Raw genomic sequence first — 23,188 nt, 5'->3', positions numbered from 1 at the left:
CCAAGTGCTACAGTTATTACTTGGGTTTTTTAGGTTGACTAGAAAAAAGGATATTTGTCATATGTGTTCATATATAATCATGGTAGTTTATCTGCAGAATCAAAAGTCCTGAAAGATTCTACCAAATAACTTATCCTAAATAGTTCGGGAAAGCTATGTAGAACAACTTGCAAAAGTTGTGATATTCTTAAAATGCCACAAAATGCATTATTTATATATTCTTGCTTTTGTGAGATAGAGGTTTTTCATGTTTTTTTTATGTGAACACATACCATTCATGGGATAAGAACTTAAATGTTGATATATCTCTGTTCATGACAATGCAACTTTTTAAAATGTTAACTGACAAATTCAGAAACTCATGTTGTAAAATTATTCTGGGCAAGCAATTGAAGAGTAAAAGAGGGAGTATTTGAATTAATATAAACTTTCATAAACTATGAACTATAAGTATCATAGAAAAGAAAGATTTGGAGGGCTTTAGCCTCTTTGGGAATCAATGTTAGAAAAATTAAGAAAATGTTTACTGAGTTTTCAAACCAGATTTACTGTGTGTTAAATTTGTCAAGTAAAGCTCTATAACAAATATCATTACCAAATATTATTAAAAAGTAATAAGCAGTTGAAGACTTTGAAAAAATACTTCTTTATATGTGGGAAAGTACAAAATAAATGTACATTGAACGTGGGTTCTTTAATAGACAATAAATACTGTTTATGTGTACTCTTAGTATATTGTGAAAATTATTTATTATTCTTGCATTTTTTGAAATTTTTTTTAGTTGTCAATGGACTTTTATTTATTTTTGTATGTTGCTGAGAATTGAACTCAGTGCCTCACACATACTAGGCAAGCGCTCTATCACTGAGCCACAACCCCAACTGATTCTTGGATTTTTCTTAATGAAAATTATTAGCAACAAATGATTATTTTGTCATTCTTCTGAATTGTTTGAATTCTGTGGATCCTAAGACATTCCAACTTAAGGAAATCTCAAGATTCTGCTCCCAAAATTTTATTTTATTATTTTTTTTGCCTTTTGATTTTGTCATATTTTTCTTTTCTTTTGCATACACTTAATACTATAAATTTCTTTTCAGTTTTATTTTTTTATTTATTTATTTTTGCATTACCATTCTTGATACACCATTATACCATAATTTATCATATCTCTGATTATATATTAGGTATGTTGACACCAAATTCACATCTTCATACATGTATTTTGTATAATGATGAGAGTCTCCTTTCATCATCCATACAATTCCCCTTCTCCCTCCCTTTCCCTCCCATTCCTATTCCCTATCTAGAGGTAATCTTCCTTCCTTGCTCTCTCTCCCAATCCCATTTTGAATCACCCCCCTTATATCAGAGAAGACATTCGGCATTTGTTTTTTTGGGATTGGCTAACTTCACTTAGCATAATCTTCTCTAATGCCATCCATTTCCCTGCAAATGCCATGATCTTATTCTTTTTTATTGCTGAGTAATAATCCAAAATTTTATTAGTAATTCTTTAGAATTACTAAAATCCAAGTTGATGGATCACCAAGAATAATTATTGTAAGAAATACCATTAAATTTGGCTTATTTTATAATTTGATAAAATTCAAATATTCTAACAGATGCTAATTTTCATTATCTTGAGAAGAGTCATCAGTCAACTAAAGTCATGTGTATCAAATTATATTTTTTCCTGTTTTAATTATGATAATCTATATTGGTTTTAAATATTTTCATAACCCATCAACTAGGTTATAGGCAAACAGCTATTTTATAGACTAGAATGATAACATTGCTAGTCCTTTGCTAACATTCTAGTTTGCCAATGTAGACCTTCAATTGCTGCCTTATGTACCTTTTGGTTTTTGTTGTTTTGGGGTTTTGTTTGTTTGTTTTGAGGGGTATTGGGGATTTAACCCACAGGCACATAACTACTGAGCTACATTTCCAGCCCTTATTTATTTATTTTGAGACAGGGTCTCACTAAGTTACTTAGCCTTGCTAAGTTGCTGAGGTTGGCCTTAAATCCTCCTGCCTCAGCCTCCTGAGTTGCTGGAATTATAGATGTGTGCCAGAGTGTCCATATGATGTACCTTTTAGATCTAAATTGTATATAATAATTTTGGAAATAAATTATGAATAGTAATAGTTCAGATGCCGTTTTTCCAATATAGTGCTATTTGTCTATTGTACCTTTTAGATCTAAATTGTATATAATAATTTTGGAAATAAATTATGAATAGTAATAGTTCAGATGCCGTTTTTCCAATATAGTGCTATTTGTCTATTGTCCTTTAAGTTCTTTGCTTCTTTTAATGCATCTAAGAATTGGCTTTAGTTCTTTTTTTTCTTTTTCTTTCTTTTTTTTTCTTTTTTTTTTTTTTGTAACTGGATCACTCTTTTGGCTTTATTAAACTTGAAGACAGCTTAGCTCTTTATCCCATGAAATGCTCACAAGCCAGCCCTACTTTGTCTAGTACTTGTACAGTTGTTTTTTAAAAAATAAAAACAAAAGCATACAGAATTTCTTCACCCGTACTTCTTTCTGTCTCATACTTAGCCAAACTAATTACTATGAAAGGCTTCTAGTAAACAATATCACAAAGGTTGTAAGATTGAGAACAGAATTCTGACATTGACAGCTCAAGTTGGGAAGGGTATTATTTTAGCAAGGGTTGATGATGATAAGCTAAGTTTTCAATCTGTTTCAGTTGTTGGTGGGATGTCTAAATAGACATCTCTAAATAGAGACCCAAAGGCAGTTAGAGATATGAGTCTGATCAGAGGATAAAAAAGTTAAGTGTATAGAAAGATTTATCCTTTTAGGTGGTAATTAACACTGTCCGTGTTTTGTATGGAGTTGAAGTGGCTATGGGAGGAACTTTGGCTTTCTCCTATAAACTCAAGCAGAAGCTGTTCATGATATCCTTAGCCCTTTCAGTAGTGTATACTTTTTAAATTCAGCATCATTTCAAAACTTTCTTTAGAGACAGTTTAGAAAGCTAGTGAAATAATTAGTTTTATATTTGTTTTTAAAATTATAACTGATATTTATCAATTTATTAATCACTAAGCTTTTTAATATCAAAACAGTTTTGACTCTTTTTTTTAAATTTTATTTTTTTGGAAAGGTAGCAGAATACAACAATTACTAATTGGGCATTATGTAAAATTGTGGATGTGTAACCGACGTGATTCTGCAATCTGCATTTGGGGTAAAATTGGGAGTTCATAACCCATTTCAATCTAATGTATGAAATATGATATGTCAAGAGCTTTGTAATGTTGTGAACAACAGTTTTGACTCTTGATTTGGTGTGTGTCCTTTTGAGGTAGATAGAAAGGAGAGAAGCAGGGAAGGGATAAAAGGACTGTAAGTTTTAAACAGTAAGACTTTATGAGCACCCTCACCAGGCATGCTTTCTCCCAGGCATGAATTCTTAAAAGGATCATAAATCAGTTAATTAATTCCTATGTATCTTGTTAGCTTATTCTGTATTTTTTAGACCAATTCAATAAAACCTAGAGCAAGAGATTGTTAGAGACCCATGATGTGGGTACAGTCCAAATATTATCTATTAATACAACAATGTCTACATTAAAATTCTGAGAAGAACCATACCACTGGCACAATCTGTGACCCAAAGAATCAAGCTCATTAAGCTCATGCCACCTCTCATTCTCACCATTTACAAAGTTTGTTTTTAAAGAATAGCCCAGAACCCCAAAGTGCATCTCACTCTTGAGTGTCCATATTCCCTCTCCCTCTGAGTGCTTATCCTGCTCTATGGCTGGATAACTCTGCTTTGTGCCTCTTTCATTGAATCCTGAAAATTTTTTCTGTGGTGTATTTCAAAACCTGACAGCTGAGTTGAGGTCCCCTTCTCTTTTCTGGAGGACTGCCATGAAACCCTATCTGGTGAAAATTTTAGCTGATTACAAAATTTGTCTTGCCTAACTTTATTAAAAATTAATTAAAGTATATATTTCTACTTGAGCAGTTAATAGAACTTGAACCATCTCCAGTTTAATGGATTAATTAATAGATACTGGAAGATTATAAAATAACAAATACTATCAAATTAAACTTTCATTTAGATTACATACAAAATTGATAAGATGTTGTTTCCAGTGGTAGGAACTGAGTGGCTGAGACCAGGGATAAATTACCTTTTTACTTAGTCCTCTTTTGTGCTATTCAGATTTTGAACTATGGAATGATTTTACTTTGGGAATAGGTGAAAGAGATTTAAGTTTTAAAAATTGATTTAAACAGGAAATAGTTTGGCATGGTTTTAAGTATAGATGCTTGAAATTCTAAGTCATGATTTCAAATCCCAATTTCACCATTTCTTGGCCACCTGACCTTAGATGAATCAGTTTTCTTTGAATCAGTTTCTCATTTGAAAATGGAGATAACAGTGGATAGTTTGCTTACCTCATAGAGTGATTTTGAGAACTCAGAATTCATTCAGTAAACATATCTGTGAGGTACATACTCTGCTAGGTGCTGATATGAGGCACTTTACCTTTAAGGGCACTTCACTTTCAAGAGTGAAAGCAGACAAAAATTTCAGCTTAAGTGATGATATAATAAATATGCTACGAATATACATAAGATCCATAGTGTCATTTTGGGAAGTATTAGGATTGATGGGAAAGTGGTCTACCAAAAGACAAGGGTGCTGGAGTTAGGTTTTGGAAAATGAGTGAGGGGAAGAGGATGAGGAGGGAAAGGAAGAAGCTTTCCACTTCAAAAACACATTTATTTCCACCCCATCTCATTAATTCATTAATGTTTTTAACTTTAACAAGTTTTATTAAGAGAGCATACCGTCACAAATTCTTTAGTTTTTCACTGACCCCAGAATCTTGAACAATTGTCCGTTGAAGTTTGGGAATAGCAGAAAATCTCAGTTAAGATTTTATTTGAGGTACTGGGGATTAAACCTAGGGCCTTGAACATCCCAGGCAAGTGCTGTATCACAGGCCATTTTTATTTGGTTTTGAGACAGGGTCTCAATAAGTTGCCCAGGCTGGCCTTGAACTTTGTTATCCTCCTGCCTCAATCTCCTGAATAATCTCCTGACAGATGTGTGCCACTGCACCTGGCTTTACTTGGGGGCTTAAACCAACCATAAGAGGATTAGTAAAGAATAACTAAAACTTATTGAATTTTAACTCCACACTTTTACTATATAGACTGTGACCCCTAAATCATTAGATTCTGAGGTCAACCTTCAATTCTTCCATTCTGAGGGAATTCTTAATTAATGCAGTTCTCATGTGTTTTCCCATTAGAAAACATCCTGCTGCACCCTAGTTGTAAGCAGATACACTTTTGCTGGTACCATATTTTTTCCTTTGTAGCACTATTAAACATCTCTCCCAACCCCATCATGCCAAAAATGTAATTTTATAGATGATACTGTCTAGGTACTTAATTCCTGTTCTGCAAGTTATAGTTCAGGGGCCCTGATATTTTATTCTTTTATTCTAGAAGTTACAGAAAGAAGTACCTTACAAATTGAAAATATGATTTAAATAGAAAATAATATGGTTTATTCTGTATATTAGCCACCAGCAACTACTATGATTATTAAAAACAAAAGTTGTTAAATTTTTACATAAAACTGTTTTAAGTATAAAATATAGCCTTTTGTACAAAATTTATATGGATTATTTCTTCATATAATGAGAAACATAAAACTGATATTTGTATAGGTCATTTAATCTTTATTTTCTTAAACCTATGTATGGGAAGAAAAAGATGAGGTACCTCAATTTCTAAAAGGTTTATCAGTTTAGAATGAATTAGTCCACAATAGAAAAGTGTTATTTCTTTACCTGAAGAACAATCTAATGATCTTGTACTTCAGTTCCTTTCAGTTTCAAGTAATAGAAAACCAAACTACATGTGGTTTGAACTGTAAGAATATTTATTATCTCATACAGTAAGAAATCTAGAGGTAATATACTTTAAAGAATCAGTTAATTTGGTAGTTCAGAGAGGTAATATACATTAAAGAATCAGTTAATTTGGTAGTTCAGTGACATCATCAAGAACTGGAGTTTCCTGACAACACAGAATGACCTGTCCTTTAAACTGGATTTCTTCCTGATTCCACAGGCCTTTCACAATTGGCAAGGATAATATAGAGGTGACAATGTCCAGGAGAGAAAATAAATTATATATATATAAGTGCAATGATGACCTTCTCAGAGCCTGTATTAGTCAGCTTTTTCATTAGTGCTACCAATAGACCCTATAAGAACAACTAAAGTAGGAAAAGATTACTTGAAGTCTCATGGTTTCAGAGGTCTCAATCAATAGATGGCTGACTCCATTCCTTGGGTTATAAGGTGAGGCAGAACATGATGGAGAAAATGTGTGGCTAAGAAAAGCAACTGGAAACATGGCATAAGGAAGCAGAGAGAAAGAGCTCTGCTCAGCAAGGACAAAATATAAACACCAAAGGCACACCCCCCAGGGACATAACTCCTCCAGCCACATACTACCTGCCTAGAGTTACCACCAAGTTAATCCCTATCCAGGGATTAATGCACTGATTAGGTTAGCCTCTTATTACCCAGTCATTTCATCTCTAAACTTTCTTGTATTGTCTCACTCATAAGCTTTTGAGGGACACCTAATCTAAACCATAACAGAACCCCCAGAAGAAATAACCCTTATGAAGTTTTGTCCAGAATTGAGTCATTGCAGATGCCCAAACTATCACTTGGCAAAGTGAGTAGGACCATTATGATTGATATTTTCCTTTGAAGGGCATGACTTCTTGGACGATTATACATTGTTTTAGCAAGTAAGAAACAAAGGAATGCCTACAGAATAGGCAGCCAACAATGTTTACCATAATTGAGCACTTTTTTTAACACATAAAATATTTGAGGATTACTTGAAAAAATAAAAAATATATCACTAAGACTGGGGCTGCAGCTCAGTGGCAAAGCACTTGTCTAGCATGCATATGAGGCACTGGGTTCAATCCTCAGCACCACATAAAAATTAACAAAAATTAAAAAATATATCACTAGTGGTTAAGGGTATATATTTTAGAATAAAATAACTCTTTGACACTTAGTAGTTGTGAGAATTTGAACAAGATACTGAAACTCGATGAGTTTTAATTCAGTTATTACTAAAAGGGGAATGGTTACAGTACTTATTTTGTAGGGGTTGTCTTGAGGATTAAGTGACACAATGCATTTAGCTTACTTGGCTTATTGTAAGTGGCTTCTATGTTAGCTGCTTTTAAAAATCATTTTAATTAGCTTTTCTTGAATGATTCAATCTTTTGCCTGATTTTTTTTATATATAATGCTTCATAAGATGCCATTATCATAACTCTCTTCTTGAGTTAAAACTGTTGAACTTTACTAAACAACTGGTTTGGGGAGAATAGATTTAGTTATGGCCATTAGAAAGGATAAAACCTCAAAAGTTATTTATCCAACCTATTTTCATTAGTGTCGCTGTCTTCAGATTAATTTCCATTAGTAGTATAATTTTTTGACCACCTTTATGAAATGCAGCCGTTGGATTTTATTTATTTCTAAAATGATAAAAAAATAAAAAATTAGGAACTCTAGGAATCCTTCCCAATGATTATGGTTGTAAAATGAAGTTCTATTTTAATTAAAGATTTTTTTAAAAAAAATATTGTGGGAAGTCATAATTGAGACTGTAAAATGGGGATAATACTTAAATAAGATTCCAAGTATTAAATGCAATACACTCCCCAAAGATCTGTTCATAATGGCCCCCAGTGAAAATTTATTCTTTTCCTTCATCTTTTACACATTAAAAATCTCAAGTGTTGTTAGTTTCTTCAGAAATAGGAGAGCTTTTTATCAACTGTATCAATAGAAGAGAACTGCATCTGTCAAGAAAAAGGAAACCATACCAGGAATTTCAAACACGGCTTTAATTCAGGGAATTGGTTACATAGGTATTATAATTTTTATGAAATGCTGAAGTTTCATTGCTCACCAGGGGTCATGTTAGACACTAAACATCATGGGGTTTTTTGAGAAATTTTTATTAGACATTACTTAGCCTATAAACAAACTTTAAAATGCAAATATTTTAAACAAGGTGGGGGTATTTATTTTGCTTGCAGGTCTGTTGAAAATGAATAAGTGCATTATAATTATTTCACTTTGTGGTATAGAATACAGGATTGTATTTCTCTCAATGCATCCTGTGTTGCCTAAAAGATCATTCATTATTTGTGAAAAACAAAATACAAATATTAAACAAATCTACCCCTATTTTAGTTCATCATTTGATATTTTAATTTTATATCTTTTTAGCAAAAGCTCTGACGTGCTTATTAAAAGCTTATGCTAAAAAGATATAGTATAAGAAAAAAGTAGATTTTCTTATAAATTCTGGCTAAATGGATTCTCCTCTTCTTCATCAGTAGCTTCATTTTACAATCATAATCATTGGGAAGGATTCCTAGAGTTCCTAATTTTTTATTTTTTTAATTGAAAGGAAAAAAAGCATTATTTCTTTATCTAGTAATATATTCTATCTTCTTACTCACTATCTCTCCTTAGAATCTATTCCATTCTTCTTGAAAGATTCTCCCACATGAGCTCACACTAAGATTTCCATTTAGACCAGTTGTATTCCAGACTTATAGCAGGTTAGATCTTGGGATTTTACCCCCCTTCATTTGACTGTTACTCTATGTCAAACATAGCTTCTTGGTCTCATGACTTCTTGATATTCATTTTCAGTTTGCTAGGTATATTATAAAGCAGATTTCTCAGGGGGGCATAGTGGATAAACTTTTTGAATTTTTATATGACTCTAAAAAGTTCCATTGGTTCATAACTTTTTCCATCAGCTATATGCATGACTTCTTGCCTCTTTCAGATCTTAACTCATATTCTTTTTTTCAAAGAGGCCTTCTCTGATTATTTATTTTAAATTGCAGTCCCCTGTATTACCAATCCTCTTATTGCTGTTTCTCTAGAGTACTTATCATATTCTACTTTTCTATATATATTTTTCTTATTTTTGTCTTTATTTCCCCACTAAAAAGTACTGTTAAGTTTTGTGTTTTATTCACTACTATATCCTTGGTACATAAAATCATACCTGGCATATAGTAGCCCCTCAATAAATAACTACTAAATGTGTTAATGAATTTTTCTATCACCCTTTATTATAGTTGTAAATCCAGAGTTATAAATCATTTTCTCTCAGAACTTTGAAAGGTTTACTCCATTGTCTCCTGGCATCTATGTTATTAATATGAAATATAATGTCAATCTGATTCTTTTTTCTCTAGGTGACCTATTCTCTTTTTAAAAGCTTTAATTTTCTGGGAGCTCTGGAAATTCTTAATGTACATGGATGAGATTTTTTTCCATTGATCCTGCTTTTTTTTTTCCCCACAGCTCTGGAAAATTTTATTCTCTTTTAAAAAAATCTACTCTTATACTATATCTTTTTAGCATAAGCTTTTAATAAGCACATCAGAGCTTTTGCTAAAAAGATATAAAATTAAAATATCAAATGATGAACTAAAATAGGGGTAGATTTGTTTAATATTTGTATTTTGTTTCTCACAAATAATGAATGACCAAAGTGGCCTATCACATTAGTAGGAAAAAAAATGTTAGTAAATGATCATTGGTTTGTTGGGAAGGGGGTTAGTCTAATTTCAGGTTGTGTACTACATACTGTAAACATTTTCAATAAGAAAATATTGTATGTTGATGAAATTCATGGGTAGGGATGTTCATCACAGTATTGCATATAACATGGGAATTGCCTAAATATCAAATAGGATAATACTTAAATAAGCTTTCGTATCTGTGCCATGAAATCCTTTGCAGCCACTAACAGCTATATTTTCAAAGCATATTTAATGACATTAAAAATGATATCTTATCCCCATTATTTTTATGTGTGTTAAAATTCCACGCATACATATTGAGATAAAAAATCTGATGGAAAATACTAATATGTTAATACAGGTTTATAATCCAATATACAAAAATCCTTTGACCCGTATGTGTTTCTGAATTGCAGTTTCTTTTTAGATTTTATAAAGGTATTGTGCATTTACCTAATAGCATCTAGAAGAACACTCTATTATATAATGTTCTGCAGTGAAATATGTGACTATTCACATTAAGTATACATAAAATCTATAATTTTTATGTCAATTGAGGTGAAACTGCTGCTAAAAAGATTGTGTCAAGCTTAATAAAAACCTTGTTTTTATAGTATATTGGATTTTAGAATTATGTGCATTTTGGGTCAGTAGGAATTTGGGCAATGGGAATATGAATGACTTAAATTTTTGTTTTTTATAATCTTTCATATATTTCTGTATTTATAGGAACATAAAAAAAGTTACAGAAAAATATTTTAGTTAACAAATTTAAAAATTGTAGCTGTATATACTTAAGTTTTTTAATTAAATCTTAGCCTTCCTTAGAAAGGGGAAAAAAAGTTCACCAAAAGATATTTATTCATTGATTCAATAAATACTTATCTATATAACTACTATTTTAATAAGAATATAGATAAAGATGTTCTACCTTACCAGGGAAATTAGTATTTCAAACCTTGATATAATGCCAATTCACACTTTTCTAATTGTCAGAAATTTAATAATTCTGACAATTCCAATAGTTCACCAGGATGCCAAACAAGTAGGAAAATTCCTACCTTACAATTTCGATGATATCAATTGATAAAATCACTTTGGAAATCAAATTGGTAATATCTAGTGAAGTTCAAGTTGTATATATACTATAAACCTCTTAAATATCATGTGACTTGTCATCAATACATTGGTTTCCCTTTTCTGTTTCTCATTCTACATCTTGCCCAAGCATTTTATTCACTTTAATTTTGTATGCTGGCATTATTGGATTCTCACTAACTAGGTGATTTATTTTCTTTTTTAGAGTAGTGATTTTGCTTTTCAATATTTTTTTTCTTCCCAGGTCTTTTTACAAAATGTGACTTTTTTAAAAAATATTTTTTAGTCACTGACTTTTATTTATTTATTTATTTTTATGTGGTGCTGAGGATCGAACCCAGTGCTTCACACATGCCAGGCAAGCGCTCTACCACTGAGCCATAACCATAACCAAAGCCCCCAAATGTAACTTTTAAAAACAGTTTTATTTGTTTTGATATCCCAAAGGCCATGAAAATATTCAACACCTTTACCTTTCAGATGTGGTGTATATTTAGGTATCTTTTCAATTTTGCTGGAGTCGTTGCTGCTGTTTTCCATAGACAAGCACAATGGGGTAGGATGGTTGGGATTAATAGTCTGTGGTCCCACACATAGAATCCTCCTCTTCCATTATATATTTCCTCAAAAGTCACCACATTATTCTTATTTCTCAATTATTGTGAATCACTTTTGTCACACTTGTTTCATGTATTTCTTTGATAATGTTAAAAGGCAATAGTGAAATTTTAGACCTAATTTTTTATTCACTGAGTTTATAGTGAATGTTATATGTGAAGATGAGGCATACAATATGAATATTACCTCATCCTGTCTTCAAGACCCAGCAAGTAAACTGACTACAGTGTGGTGTAATAAAAGTTAAAGTTAATTAGAGGTTGAGTAGAGTTAAGTGGCAATCTTTCAAGTCAGCAATCAGCAACCCTTTTGTGTACAAGACCAGAGACAGTAAATAATATTAGGTTTCGCATACCATGCCATTTGGCTACTCATCTTTGCTGTCATTGCATGACTAGTCATAGACAATACATAAATGAATGAGTATGGCTGTGTTCCACTAAAACTTTATGGACACTGAAATTTGAATTCCAAATAATTTTCACATTTCACAAAATTTTTAATCCTTTAAAAATGCAAAAAACATTCATACTTCTTAGGTTATACAAAGACAGATAGCAAACCAGATTTGGTTCCCTGACCACGTTTGCCAACCTGTGAAAAAGTTTTTGAGTTATGATAGAATGTTGTGGATTGTGCTGCTCTCGTATAGCTGTCCAGTTCCAGCAATTTTCTTACTAGGGATGTTTTATAGCCAAAAAGGTTTACAGGTATTGAAAGTCTCATTGCTAATCCAGTGGATTCTGAGTATACCTGATACTCTGAATAAGAATCATAATTATATAATGATAATAAAGACAAAAATAACATTGTTGCATTGATGATATGCAAGATCAAGAACTCAAATGCTTTTTAGAGGCCAAATGTTAAGGCCAGAGTATTTGGAAAATGGGAAGTTATGTGAATTGGGGCAATTAAAAGAGGCATAGCCTCAATTTAGCTCCAGCCTGCAATGAGAATGCAGGACCCATGTTCCCTAATGAAACACTCAAGAAAAGCTAGGTTGTGTCCCCCCTTTCCCCTGCTGTTTTCTCTCTCTTTCTGTCTTTTCTTTGTTTTTAATATTGTGAGTCAGAACCATCTTTAGATTTCACTTAAGCAGACTGGCAATTTGCCTTCTCTGTACTGTTTCTTATTATTTAAAAGGAACTTTTAGACAAGTATATGTAGTGATATGAATCAATTATTTTACTTTGAATCTCAGAGGGTTTATATTTTTATCTTAATATTAAATTATTGTGAAAGTAATTTAAAATTACAAATACAATGGCAATACATAGTATTTATCTGTTTAGCTGTTGTGCTTGAGGTATCAGTACTTGGAACTTTCTCCTGCACTGACTTTGTGATCACAAACTTTACTTTTGGTTTCCTTTTTGATCATGGTTGTATTGAGATATAATTCACGTCCTACAGCTTACCCATTTAAAGTCTATATTTCTTTATTTTTTAGTATATTTATATTATACAACAGTCACATCAGTTTTAGAACATTTTCATCACTCCAAAAAGAAAACCCATACCCTTTCCAGTTACTGTATCTTCCCTAATTACAGGCAAACATTCATCTACTTTCTGTCTCTATATTTGCCTATTCTGGATTTATTCTATAAAATAGTATTATACAATAAGTAGCCTTTCATGACTATCTTCTTTCACAGTAGTCTAATGTTTACCAGCTTCATCTGTATTCTAGTGTAAATTAGTATTTTATTCCTATTTATTGCCAAATATTGAATGGACATATCACATTTTCTTTACCCATTCATTGAAATGGACTTTGGGGTTGTTTCCATGTTTTGCCATTATACATAATGCTATTGCAAATCTTTGTAGACATATGTAGACAAGTGTTTTTATTTCTTTATGGTACATATCTAGGAATAGAATTACTGGGATATTAGATAACTTTAATTTTTTGAGGCTTCACCAAACTTTTTCAAAGCAACAACACTAGTTTTCTTTTTTTTTTTTTGAGAGAGAGGAGAGAGAGAGATAGAGAGAGAGAATTTTTAATATTTATTTTTTAGTTCTTGGCGGACACAACATCTTTGTTTGTATGTTGTGCTGAGGATCGAACCCTGGCCTCACGCATGCCAGGCGAGCGCGCTACCGCTTGAGCCACATCCCCAGCCCCAACAACACTAGTTTTCATTGCTGCTGGCAGTGTTGCATAGTTCAGTTTATCTGCATCCTTGCCAACATATGTTATTTATTACCTGACTTTTTGATCCTAATGGGTATGAAGTGTTACTTCACTGTGGTTTTGATTTGCATTTTACTCATGACTAATGACTCGTGCTTATTGCTCGTTTGTGTATCTTCTTTAGAGAACTGTATATTTTAGATGCAATTCCTTATCAGGTGTACGATTTGCAAATATTTGTTTCCATTCTGTAGTTCCTTTTGAAGCACACAAATTTTTAATCAAAGATGAAGGCTAATTTATCTTTTTTTTTCTTTTGTTGCTTGTGCTTTTGCTGTCATATTGAAAACTTGTTGCCCACTCTAGGGTCACCAAGATTTACCTCTATGTTTTCATCCTAGAGTTTTATAATTTTAGCTTTTAACTTTAGATTTTCAATCCATTTTGAGTTAATTCTTTTGTAGCTGGTATAAAAACCAGAGAAAATACATGTTTTTTGTTGTTGTTTTTTAGTTGTTGATAGACCTTTATTTTTACTTTATTTATATGCAGTGCTGAGAATCAAACCCAGTGCCTCACACATGCCAGGCAAATGCACTACTGCTGAGCCCCAGCCCCAGCCCCAGCCCCTAAAATATATAATTTTTAACCTCAAAAATCAAACCAAATTCACTAGGGATGTAGTTCACTGGTAGAACATTTGCCTAGCATGTGAAAGCCCCTGAGTTCTGTCTCCAGCAGAGCAAGCACATGTGTGTGTATACACACACAAATCAAAACAGAAATTTTAGTACACAATAATTTTGAGTATTGTTTTCACATTGTAAGTAGAATAGAGTGGAACACATTTTTAGTTTTAAAAATAAGAATTTCATGCGTTGATAGATTGCACTTGCATTAATTAGACAGAGGGCTTAAGAGCACAAAGATCATACTTACATTATAGCTAAAGTATTTTTTCCTTTTTCCCACCCCATCTAATCCATCAACTTTAGTATTTTAAGTACGTTTTATATTTACGTTGTTTCTTTGTTAAGTGTGGTTTATTCTCTAGAGAAGAAGCTAATTCTCTGAAATATTTTTGGCTTATTTGTAGATTGGTCAAAGAAAAAGTGATGTATGAAAAAGAAGCAAAACAACAAGAAGAAAAGATTGAAAAAATGAAAGCTGAAGATGGTGAAAATTATGCCCTTAAAAAGCAGGTAAAATTGTATCTTAAATAGTAATAGCTAACATATTTAGAATACCATATCAGCTAATATAGTCTTTATAGCAGCCCTCTAAGATGGTACTGTTATTTACTTCTTCCCATTAAACCCTTCACTTAAAGAAAAGGAAACTTAAACACAGGTGAAATAAATGTCCAAGGTCACACAGCTGCTAAGTAGCATAGTTGAGAACTTAAGCATTCTGGCTCTAGAAACTGTATACTAAGCTGTATGGCCTCTCTAAATGTTAAATATAAAAATGGGCTAATCTTATGTTAAATATACTTACATATTTAAATTTAGAAATATCTTCTCCAAATTGATGGGAAGCTCACCAAAATAAAATATGTATTGCATTTCTCAGTGACTACTTCCGATTGTGTCATGACCAATTTTGGTCTCCTCCGAGTCTTAATTTTGGCATCTGCTTATCTCTCTAACCTCAACTTTCATCAGTCCCTACCTGGACCTCTTAGGTGTCTGCCTTTTAATTTCCTAAATATGCCCTTTCTTCTTTGCCTCTAAAATGTTACCCATATATGGGATGCTTTCCCTTCTCCTTTTTTAACCTATTCTCTCCACATTAATTCCTGTTTCTTCCTATAAGCCTCCTCCATATCCACCTCTACACAGAAAAGGGTCCATCCCTTATGCTTCCATAGCACCTTCTGTATTACCATTGAAGCATTTATTGAATGTTTACCCTCAGCAGACACTTGTTTTGTAATTTCTTGTAAAAATAAAAACTGTCAGGGAACTTCCTTGTGTTTCCACCACAAAATCTATCATTCTACCTGCATCTGTACCCATAATACCTTCCTTCCTATGAGAGAGGATTGTGTGCATTAGCCCTTGTTATGTAACTGTCAGTGATGTTATCATTTCTTTGTTCTCATCTTTCGTACCTCAACAGTATTTGATACAAGTAACCACTTTCTCCTTGAAATATTGGGGCTTTTTTCATTGGTTTTTTGTTTTGTTTTGTTTGATACTGGGGATTGAACCCAGGGGTACTTAACCACTGAGCCACATCCCTAGCCCCTTTTATTTTTTATTTTGAGACAGGGCCTTCTGAGTTGCTGAGGGTAGCCTCAAACTTGTAATCCTCCTGCCTCAGCCTCTGTTGTTGCTGGGATTGCAGGTATGCACCACTACACCTATTCTTTTATATGGGCAAATTTGATAGAACAGCCTTCCGATTTTTCTCATGTTTAACTATCATTATTTTCCAATTTGCTTTGTTGAACCTATCTCTTTCCACATGTATACTTTTATACAATTCCTCTCTGGGTATTCTTGTACCATCTCATAGACCTTAATATATGCCATCTTTATGCCCATTTATTTGTTCACTTCAATAAAATTTATTGAACACCTACTATGTGCCAAGCACTGGTCTAAGCACAGTATTTAAAAAGACAACAAAACAAAAAACCAGAATCCCTACTTGACACTCATTCTAGTGCCACTGACTCTCAACTTTATATCTGTGGATTTGACCACTCCAGATATACACATTTAACTGTTTACCTATTTTACATATCTTCTTGGGTGTCCAGAATAAAAATCTTGAAATCTTGATCTTCCTCCAACCCAGGTTACTTCCAAAAAGAAAAAAAAAAAAAAAAAAAAAAAAAGAACTCACTTATCCAGATACCCAAGCCAAATATTTATTGGGTCCTTCTTTGTTTCTGATAATCCTGTCAAACATCACCAGGCCCTATTTCTTATTCCCTCTACTTGTCTCTCTACTGTCATCTTTGTAGTCCACTTTACTGTTATCTCTTGCCTGAACTATTGCAAAAGCCTCCTAGTTGGTATACCTCTTTGACTCTTGGCATCCTCCATTCCTTTCCATCCCAACAGCCAGATTGAGTTCTTTAAAATGTACGTCATATCATTTGCTCTACTATTTAAAATCTAATTTACAGTGCATTTAAAATAAAATCTAGATGATGCTCAAAAAAAGGAGAGTCTGAAATATCTTCTACAGATAATGTGTTAAAACTTTAGTTTTTACTATGTAAATATGTTCCAGATGGTAATAATGCCCTTAACTCAGATTTAATCAAAATTTATCACTTAAAATGGATTTTCCTTGGTTATCCAGGAAGAGAACTTTCTTGTTTTCTTGAACTAGAAAAAGAGCCTGACTTCCTCTATGTATGGATAGCATTTCTTCATATGTAAAGGATATTAGTGTGTCCATTATTTCCAAATTGAAGGAGGTTTAGTAAATAAATTTATAGACACAGAATGTCCCCAATATGTTGAACTTTATGAACTAACTGCTTTTCATGTGGAATTACCTATGAAATGTAACTTTTTGATTCTTAAAATGATTGTATATACTACTATTGTACCCCTCACTTCAACGTCCTCTATCGTTTTCCCACATCTAGTGAGAAAAAATGACATAGTACATTTATTTTATCCAAGTCCTTTTTGGACCCTATTAGACTTATTTTTTCTTTTAATATTTTTTTGTTGTAGATGAACACAGTACCTTTATTTTATTTTATTTATTTTATGTGGTGCTGGGGATTGAAACCAGGACTTCATACATGATAGGCAAGTGCTCTACCACTGAGCTCCAGCTGCCGCAAACTGCCCGGTCCCGGGCCGGCTGAGTCCCGCTCCTGCTGCCGAACACTGCCTGCGGCACCCCTGCTGAGCGATTCCCTGCTGAGCTGTCAGTGCACGCGGGCTTGCAATCTTGCAACCCGGTTGGGCACAAGAACACAAGCCAGTCAAACTGAGACAAAGTTTTATTTTGAGAGAGGCCGTGTGCGTCCCCTAACAGGTGGGTCCGCCACGTGTGTGTTCTACCTGAGCCGGGGGGGTTTCCCCTTCCCCCGGAACACCCTCCTACCATCCTTTCCCAACCAATGGGAACTCTCCCATTACAAGAGTGACATGAGTAACCTGAGTCCTGAAAATGGGCCCAGCTAGACAGCATGAGTCCAATTACCATATGAATGTGAATTGCTGGCTGGCGGTCATAAAATCCAAAGGTGCCTGTATCAATATTTTTGCTGTGGCTCCTAACATCTGCCCCCTACTGTTTAAATAAACAACAGGCAAATGTGGCTAGGGACCGTGCCTGTTAGGTATGTCCAATTCACATATGGTTCTTACCTGTCATGGGAAAACTGACCTTATTGCGTCAGTCTCCTGGCTTAGGTTGATACCACTGTAACCGAATCATACCCGTCACTGACTACCGGTCCAGTATATAGCCATACCTGTGTAATAGGCCTATGCACCAGTGGGGGGGTGAGGTTCTTGCCTCACCTCTGTTGGCCCCCAAATTTAACCTTGGTGCCAGTGGGGGGGTGAGGTTCTTGCCTCACCTCTGTTGGCCCCCAAAATCAGACCATCACTAGCAGAAGGGAGAAAGACGCAGAATTGCCACGACACCAAGCCAATTGACGGCTCCTTTGGAAACACTGGTGACACATCGGCTAAGATATTTAGCACTACCAGTTCGCTGTATCAACAAATAGAGCACAATGCATACAGGTGATACATAGTCCAGGCAAGTTGTGTAAGCAGTTCAAAGTGGAGGAGTCTATCAATATGTCCATTTCCTCCCAAGGTAAATTAAGTCCTTGATTGAGCAGTTCAAATTGGAGGAGTCTATCAATATGTCCATTTCCTCCCAAAGTAAATTAAGTCCTTGATTGAGCAGTCTTATTGAGTTATTTTGATTGATGTATCAATTTATACAGTTTATAGTGATAGCTATCATAAAAGTTGTAGTTTGGTCTTAGTCTTCACCGGCACTGGGATGGAGATGGGAATTATGGCCATGTTGCTAAAGAGACATTATCCTGAACAGAATTATGAAATATAATGAAAAGGAAAGGTGAAAGTAAACAAACATATCTGTTAACCACCTTTAAAAACAAAATTTAATAACAGCTGTTTACCTAAAGTAAATTAAACCATATAAGTCACGTGACTAAATTTTTTTTTTTTGAATACTTGTATCTATATATACATGAGCGCTCCTTATAAATGAAATATGGACATACACACATACAGACATACAACACAAAACAGCATACATAACATAGAACATATAAGACAATAGTAAATAAAGGCCTTGTAGCTATAGCTAGGTGAAATCTCCATTGCAATGTTAAAAACTTTACAGTTAAAAAAAAATAAATAAATAAAACACAGTCAAAAAAAAATAAAACTGATCAGAAAAACATTAACCTAGGTTTGTATGAGCTTAAAAAATAAGGTAAAATAAAATAAAATAAAATAGAACTTTATGATGTGGGAAAAATGCAAATAATAAAATAGATATTGAAAAAGGCACCGTGGTAAATCACTGTCACAGATGCAAGAATAGCCAGGCTGGAACTCTGGATATCAGCTGTTATGGATTTGAGTCAAATCATCTTCTTTTTCTGTAGAAATTGTTTTAGTTAATCTCTCTGGAATCCAAATTGGTTGCTGTTCCTCCTGTGGAAAAACACAGACGGAGCCCCGACTCCAGACTATTACTGGGTCCGGACCTTTCCATTGTCCTGTTAGAATATCTTTCCAAAGTACCTTAGGCTTATGTACATTTTTCGGATACATATGTCTTTCCGCAGCACTAAGTCCTGATGAATCCAAATTTAGAAAGTTTAGAGTAAAAAGGGTTATTTTAAGTTTATCTTTGGGGGATATATACCCCTTACTAATTCCCTCCCTTTGCTTTAATAAGTACATTTTTATAGTTTGATGAGCTCTTTCAACTATGCCTTGTCCCTGTGGGTTGTATGGGATTCCTGGTATATGAGTAATGCCAAATGATGAGCAAAATTGTTTAAAAGACTTGGAGATGTAACCAGGACCGTTATCGGTTTTTAACTGTTTAGGAACACCCACAGTGGCAAAATTTTGTAAGCAATGAGCTATAACATCTTTAGTTTTTTCTCCAGGATGAAGGGAGCCCATCAAAAATCCAGAAGAAGTATCAACTGTAACATGTAAATATTTTAATTTTCCAAATTCTGGCAAGTGTGTGACGTCCATCTGCCAAATATGGTTAGGTATCAGTCCTCTAGGATTGACTCCAAGATTAACTTGTGGCAAAAATGTCACACAATTTTGACATTGTTTTATTATATGTCTGGCTTGTTCTTTAGTTATTTTAAAACGTTTTTGTAAAGTATTAGCATTGACATGGAACCTTTTATGAAAATTTATAGCTTCTTCTATTGTGGAGAAAATATGTATGTCATGTGTAGATTTATCTGCTAGTTCATTACCCAAACTAAGGGCTCCAGGCAATCCTGTATGTGCTCTGATATGTCCTATAAAGAATGGATCCTTTCTATCCCAGATTAGACTTTGTATAGCAGAAAACAAAGAGAAAACAGTAGAGGAAGGAGAAATCCTACCAGCATCTTCAAGAGATACGATAGCATTAACTACATACTGACTATCAGAAAATAAATTAAATGTAGAATCTTTGAACATCATAAAAGCTTGCAATACTGCATTGAGCTCTACCTTTTGAGCTGATTGTTTGGGTACTAAAAATGTAAAAGTTTGATCAGGAGTAACTACTGCTGCTGTACCATTATTTGACCCATCAGTGAATATATTTGGAGCATTTATGATAGGGGTTTTTCTTGTCATTTTTGGAAAAACTACAGGATGCTTAGACCAAAAGGACAACAAAGGATTAGATGGCAAGTGATTATCAAATGCAACACTAGATTTACACATGATTATTGCCCAAGTATTTAACTCATTAGCTAACTCATCAATTTGATCCATAGTATATGGAGTAATAATTTTATTGGGAGAAATCCCAAACACTCCTTTTGCTGCTTTTATTCCTTTGAGTATTAATTGCCCTACAGCCTCAGGATATCTAGTAAGAATAGTATTAGGAGAATAAGATAAATGTATCCATAATAATGGACCTTCTTGCCAAAATACCCCTGTAGGAATATTTTTTGTCGGTAATACAATAAATAATAAAGGCAAACTTATATCAATTCTATCCAAATGCATATTTTCCATATATGTTTCAATGATTTTTAATGCCTTTCTAGCTTCAGGCGTTAACATGCGGGGTGAATTTGGATCTGATGGACCTTTTAAAATATCAAATAAAGGTCCTAATTCTCCTGTTGGTATGCCTAGATAAGGCCTTATCCAATTTATATCTCCCAATAACTTTTGAAAGTCATTAAGTGATTTGAGTTGATTTGAATTTTTGGTGGACGGACCATGGTTGAGGATAATAGAACTCCTAAATAATTAATTGGAAGATTTAATTGTACTTTATCTATTGCTATCTCTAGATTATAATTTTTTAATAAGTTTGTAAGCGTGGCATAACATTCTAGCAATGTGTTTTTATCTTTATGTGCCATTAACACATCATCCATATAGTGAAATATCTGTAGTTCAGGGTTTTGATTTCTAAGTGGCTGGATTGCTTTATCAACATAAATTTGGCACAAAGTTGGGCTGTTAGCCATCCCTTGAGGGAGTACTTTCCATTCATATCTCTGATCAGGACCTTCATGATTCAGTGCAGGGATAGTAAATGCAAAATGTGGACTATCCTCGGGGTGAATTGGAATTGAGAAGAAACAATCTTTAATATCTATAGCTAGAACATGCCACGTTTTTGGTAGAGCAGACAGTTGGGGAATCCCTGATTGAGCAGGTCCCATAATAACCATCTCATTATTAATGGCTCTTAAATCTTGTAATAATCTCCATTTACCAGATTTCTTTTTAATAACAAAAATGGGAGTATTATGGGGAGATACGGAAGGTTGTATATGTCCTTCCGCTAATTGCTGTTTGACCAGATCATGGGCTACTTGTATCTTTTCTTTAGTTAGGGGCCACTGAGGAACCCACACTGGTCTTTCTGATTTCCAAGTAATTTTGATTGTCTCAGTGGCCCTTTTTGAAAACCCAGTCCATGTTTATCTATCTCTTGATCTACTTGAATTGGTGCTGTTATATCTTGTTTTTGATCTCTTAATCTCTTTTCTTTTTTAAAGCCTTGTTTTGCCCTAGTAGTGGGCGCGTTAGGATTGACGTTATTTGTTAATGTCAATCCTAATTGATCTAGGACGTCTCGTCCCCATAAATTTATGGGGAGATGGTCCAATACATAGGGCTGTATAGTTCCTTCACATCCTTCAGGATCCCTCCAATCTAATACCATTGCACTTCTATGGGGATTAGTTGCCACTCCTAGGCCTCTAAGCGTTTGGGTCGCTTGCTGTAATGGCCAATGTTTAGGCCATTCCTGGCGAGATATGATGCTGAGGTCAGCGCCTGTGTCCAGCAGTCCATTAAAATCATGCCCTTGAATATTTAATTTTAGCATAGGGCGAGAATCTAAATTTAAAGATAGCATAGCCCAATCTACACCTGTGGAGCCTAATCCCTTGGAACCTCTTTCTACATTACAACTGGAAAATTTATCATGTAGGCTTGGTATTATTAATAACTGTGCTATTCTATCTCCTGATGAAATTACTGATATACCTCTTGGAGAACTAGCTATGATTTTTATTTCACCCTCATAATCGGGATCAATTACCCCAGGACTTATCATAAGTCCTTTAAGTGTAGAAGAACTGCGTCCTAATAATAAGCCTACTGTTCCCTGGGGAAGAGGTCCTTTTACTCCTGTGGGAATGATTTGAACTCCCATCTCTGGAGTTAATACTGCTCTGGCAGAGGCACAGATGTCCAACCCTGCGCTCCCTCTAGTCTGTCTGATGAGGGATCTGATGGATAATGCGTCCTGGGCACCACCTTGATGGTGCTGCTGGGTTCCTCCATTGCCCCGTATATTTGTGGTTTTGGGCCCCGGGGCATTGGGCCCTCCAATTCGTTTTTTGACAACGGGGCCTGATGCCTTTCTCCACGATATCGTGGGTAGACACTTGGTCTTTGTCCATTTTTTGATAATGGAATACCCTCTATGGTGGTTTGAGAATGGCATTCATTAGCCCAATGTCTCCCTCTATGGCATCGTGGGCAAATACCCGGGATTCTACTCTTTTGATACTTAGCTTTGTTAAACCCTCCTCCTATGGGGCAATTTCTTTTAAAATGCCCTTCTTGATTGCAATTATAGCATGTTTTTGGCTTGGTACTTAAAGCCTGTTTTACTTCAGCTGCCATGACTTGTCCTTGTTCATTAATGTCTCTACATAATTTAATATATGTGTTTAAGTCTTCCTGTTTCCACGGTCTAATGACCTCTTTGCAGCAACGATTTGCTTGATCGTAAGCCAGCTGTTTTATAAATGGCATTGCCTGTTCTGTATTTTCAAATGTCTCAGAGGCTGCTTCAATAAGTCTAGCTACAAAGTCAGCGTAGGGCTCATTAACTCCTTGTATTATCTTAGATAGTTGACCTTGAAAATCCCCTTGTCCCTTCAAAGTTTTCCATGCCTTAATTGCATTTATA

General features: G+C 34.2%; 1 protein-coding gene across 1 annotated transcript in view; it reads left to right on the top strand.

The window, feature by feature from the left end:
• The window catches only part of Tbca (tubulin folding cofactor A), a 74,428-nt gene that overhangs the window by 34,439 nt on the left and 16,801 nt on the right, over nt 1-23,188 (top strand). Inside the window, exon 2 of the mRNA XM_026393282.2 lies at nt 14,616-14,721. Coding sequence (XP_026249067.1) covers nt 14,616-14,721 — 106 coding nt within the window. The remainder of the gene's footprint in view (nt 1-14,615; nt 14,722-23,188) is intronic.

The sequence above is a fragment of the Urocitellus parryii genome, chromosome 1 (assembly GCF_045843805.1).
Source record: "Urocitellus parryii isolate mUroPar1 chromosome 1, mUroPar1.hap1, whole genome shotgun sequence".
NCBI classification, from domain to species: domain Eukaryota; kingdom Metazoa; phylum Chordata; class Mammalia; order Rodentia; family Sciuridae; genus Urocitellus; species Urocitellus parryii.
The sequence above is the reverse complement of the archived record's forward strand: the minus strand, read 5'-3'. Positions and strand labels throughout refer to the sequence as shown.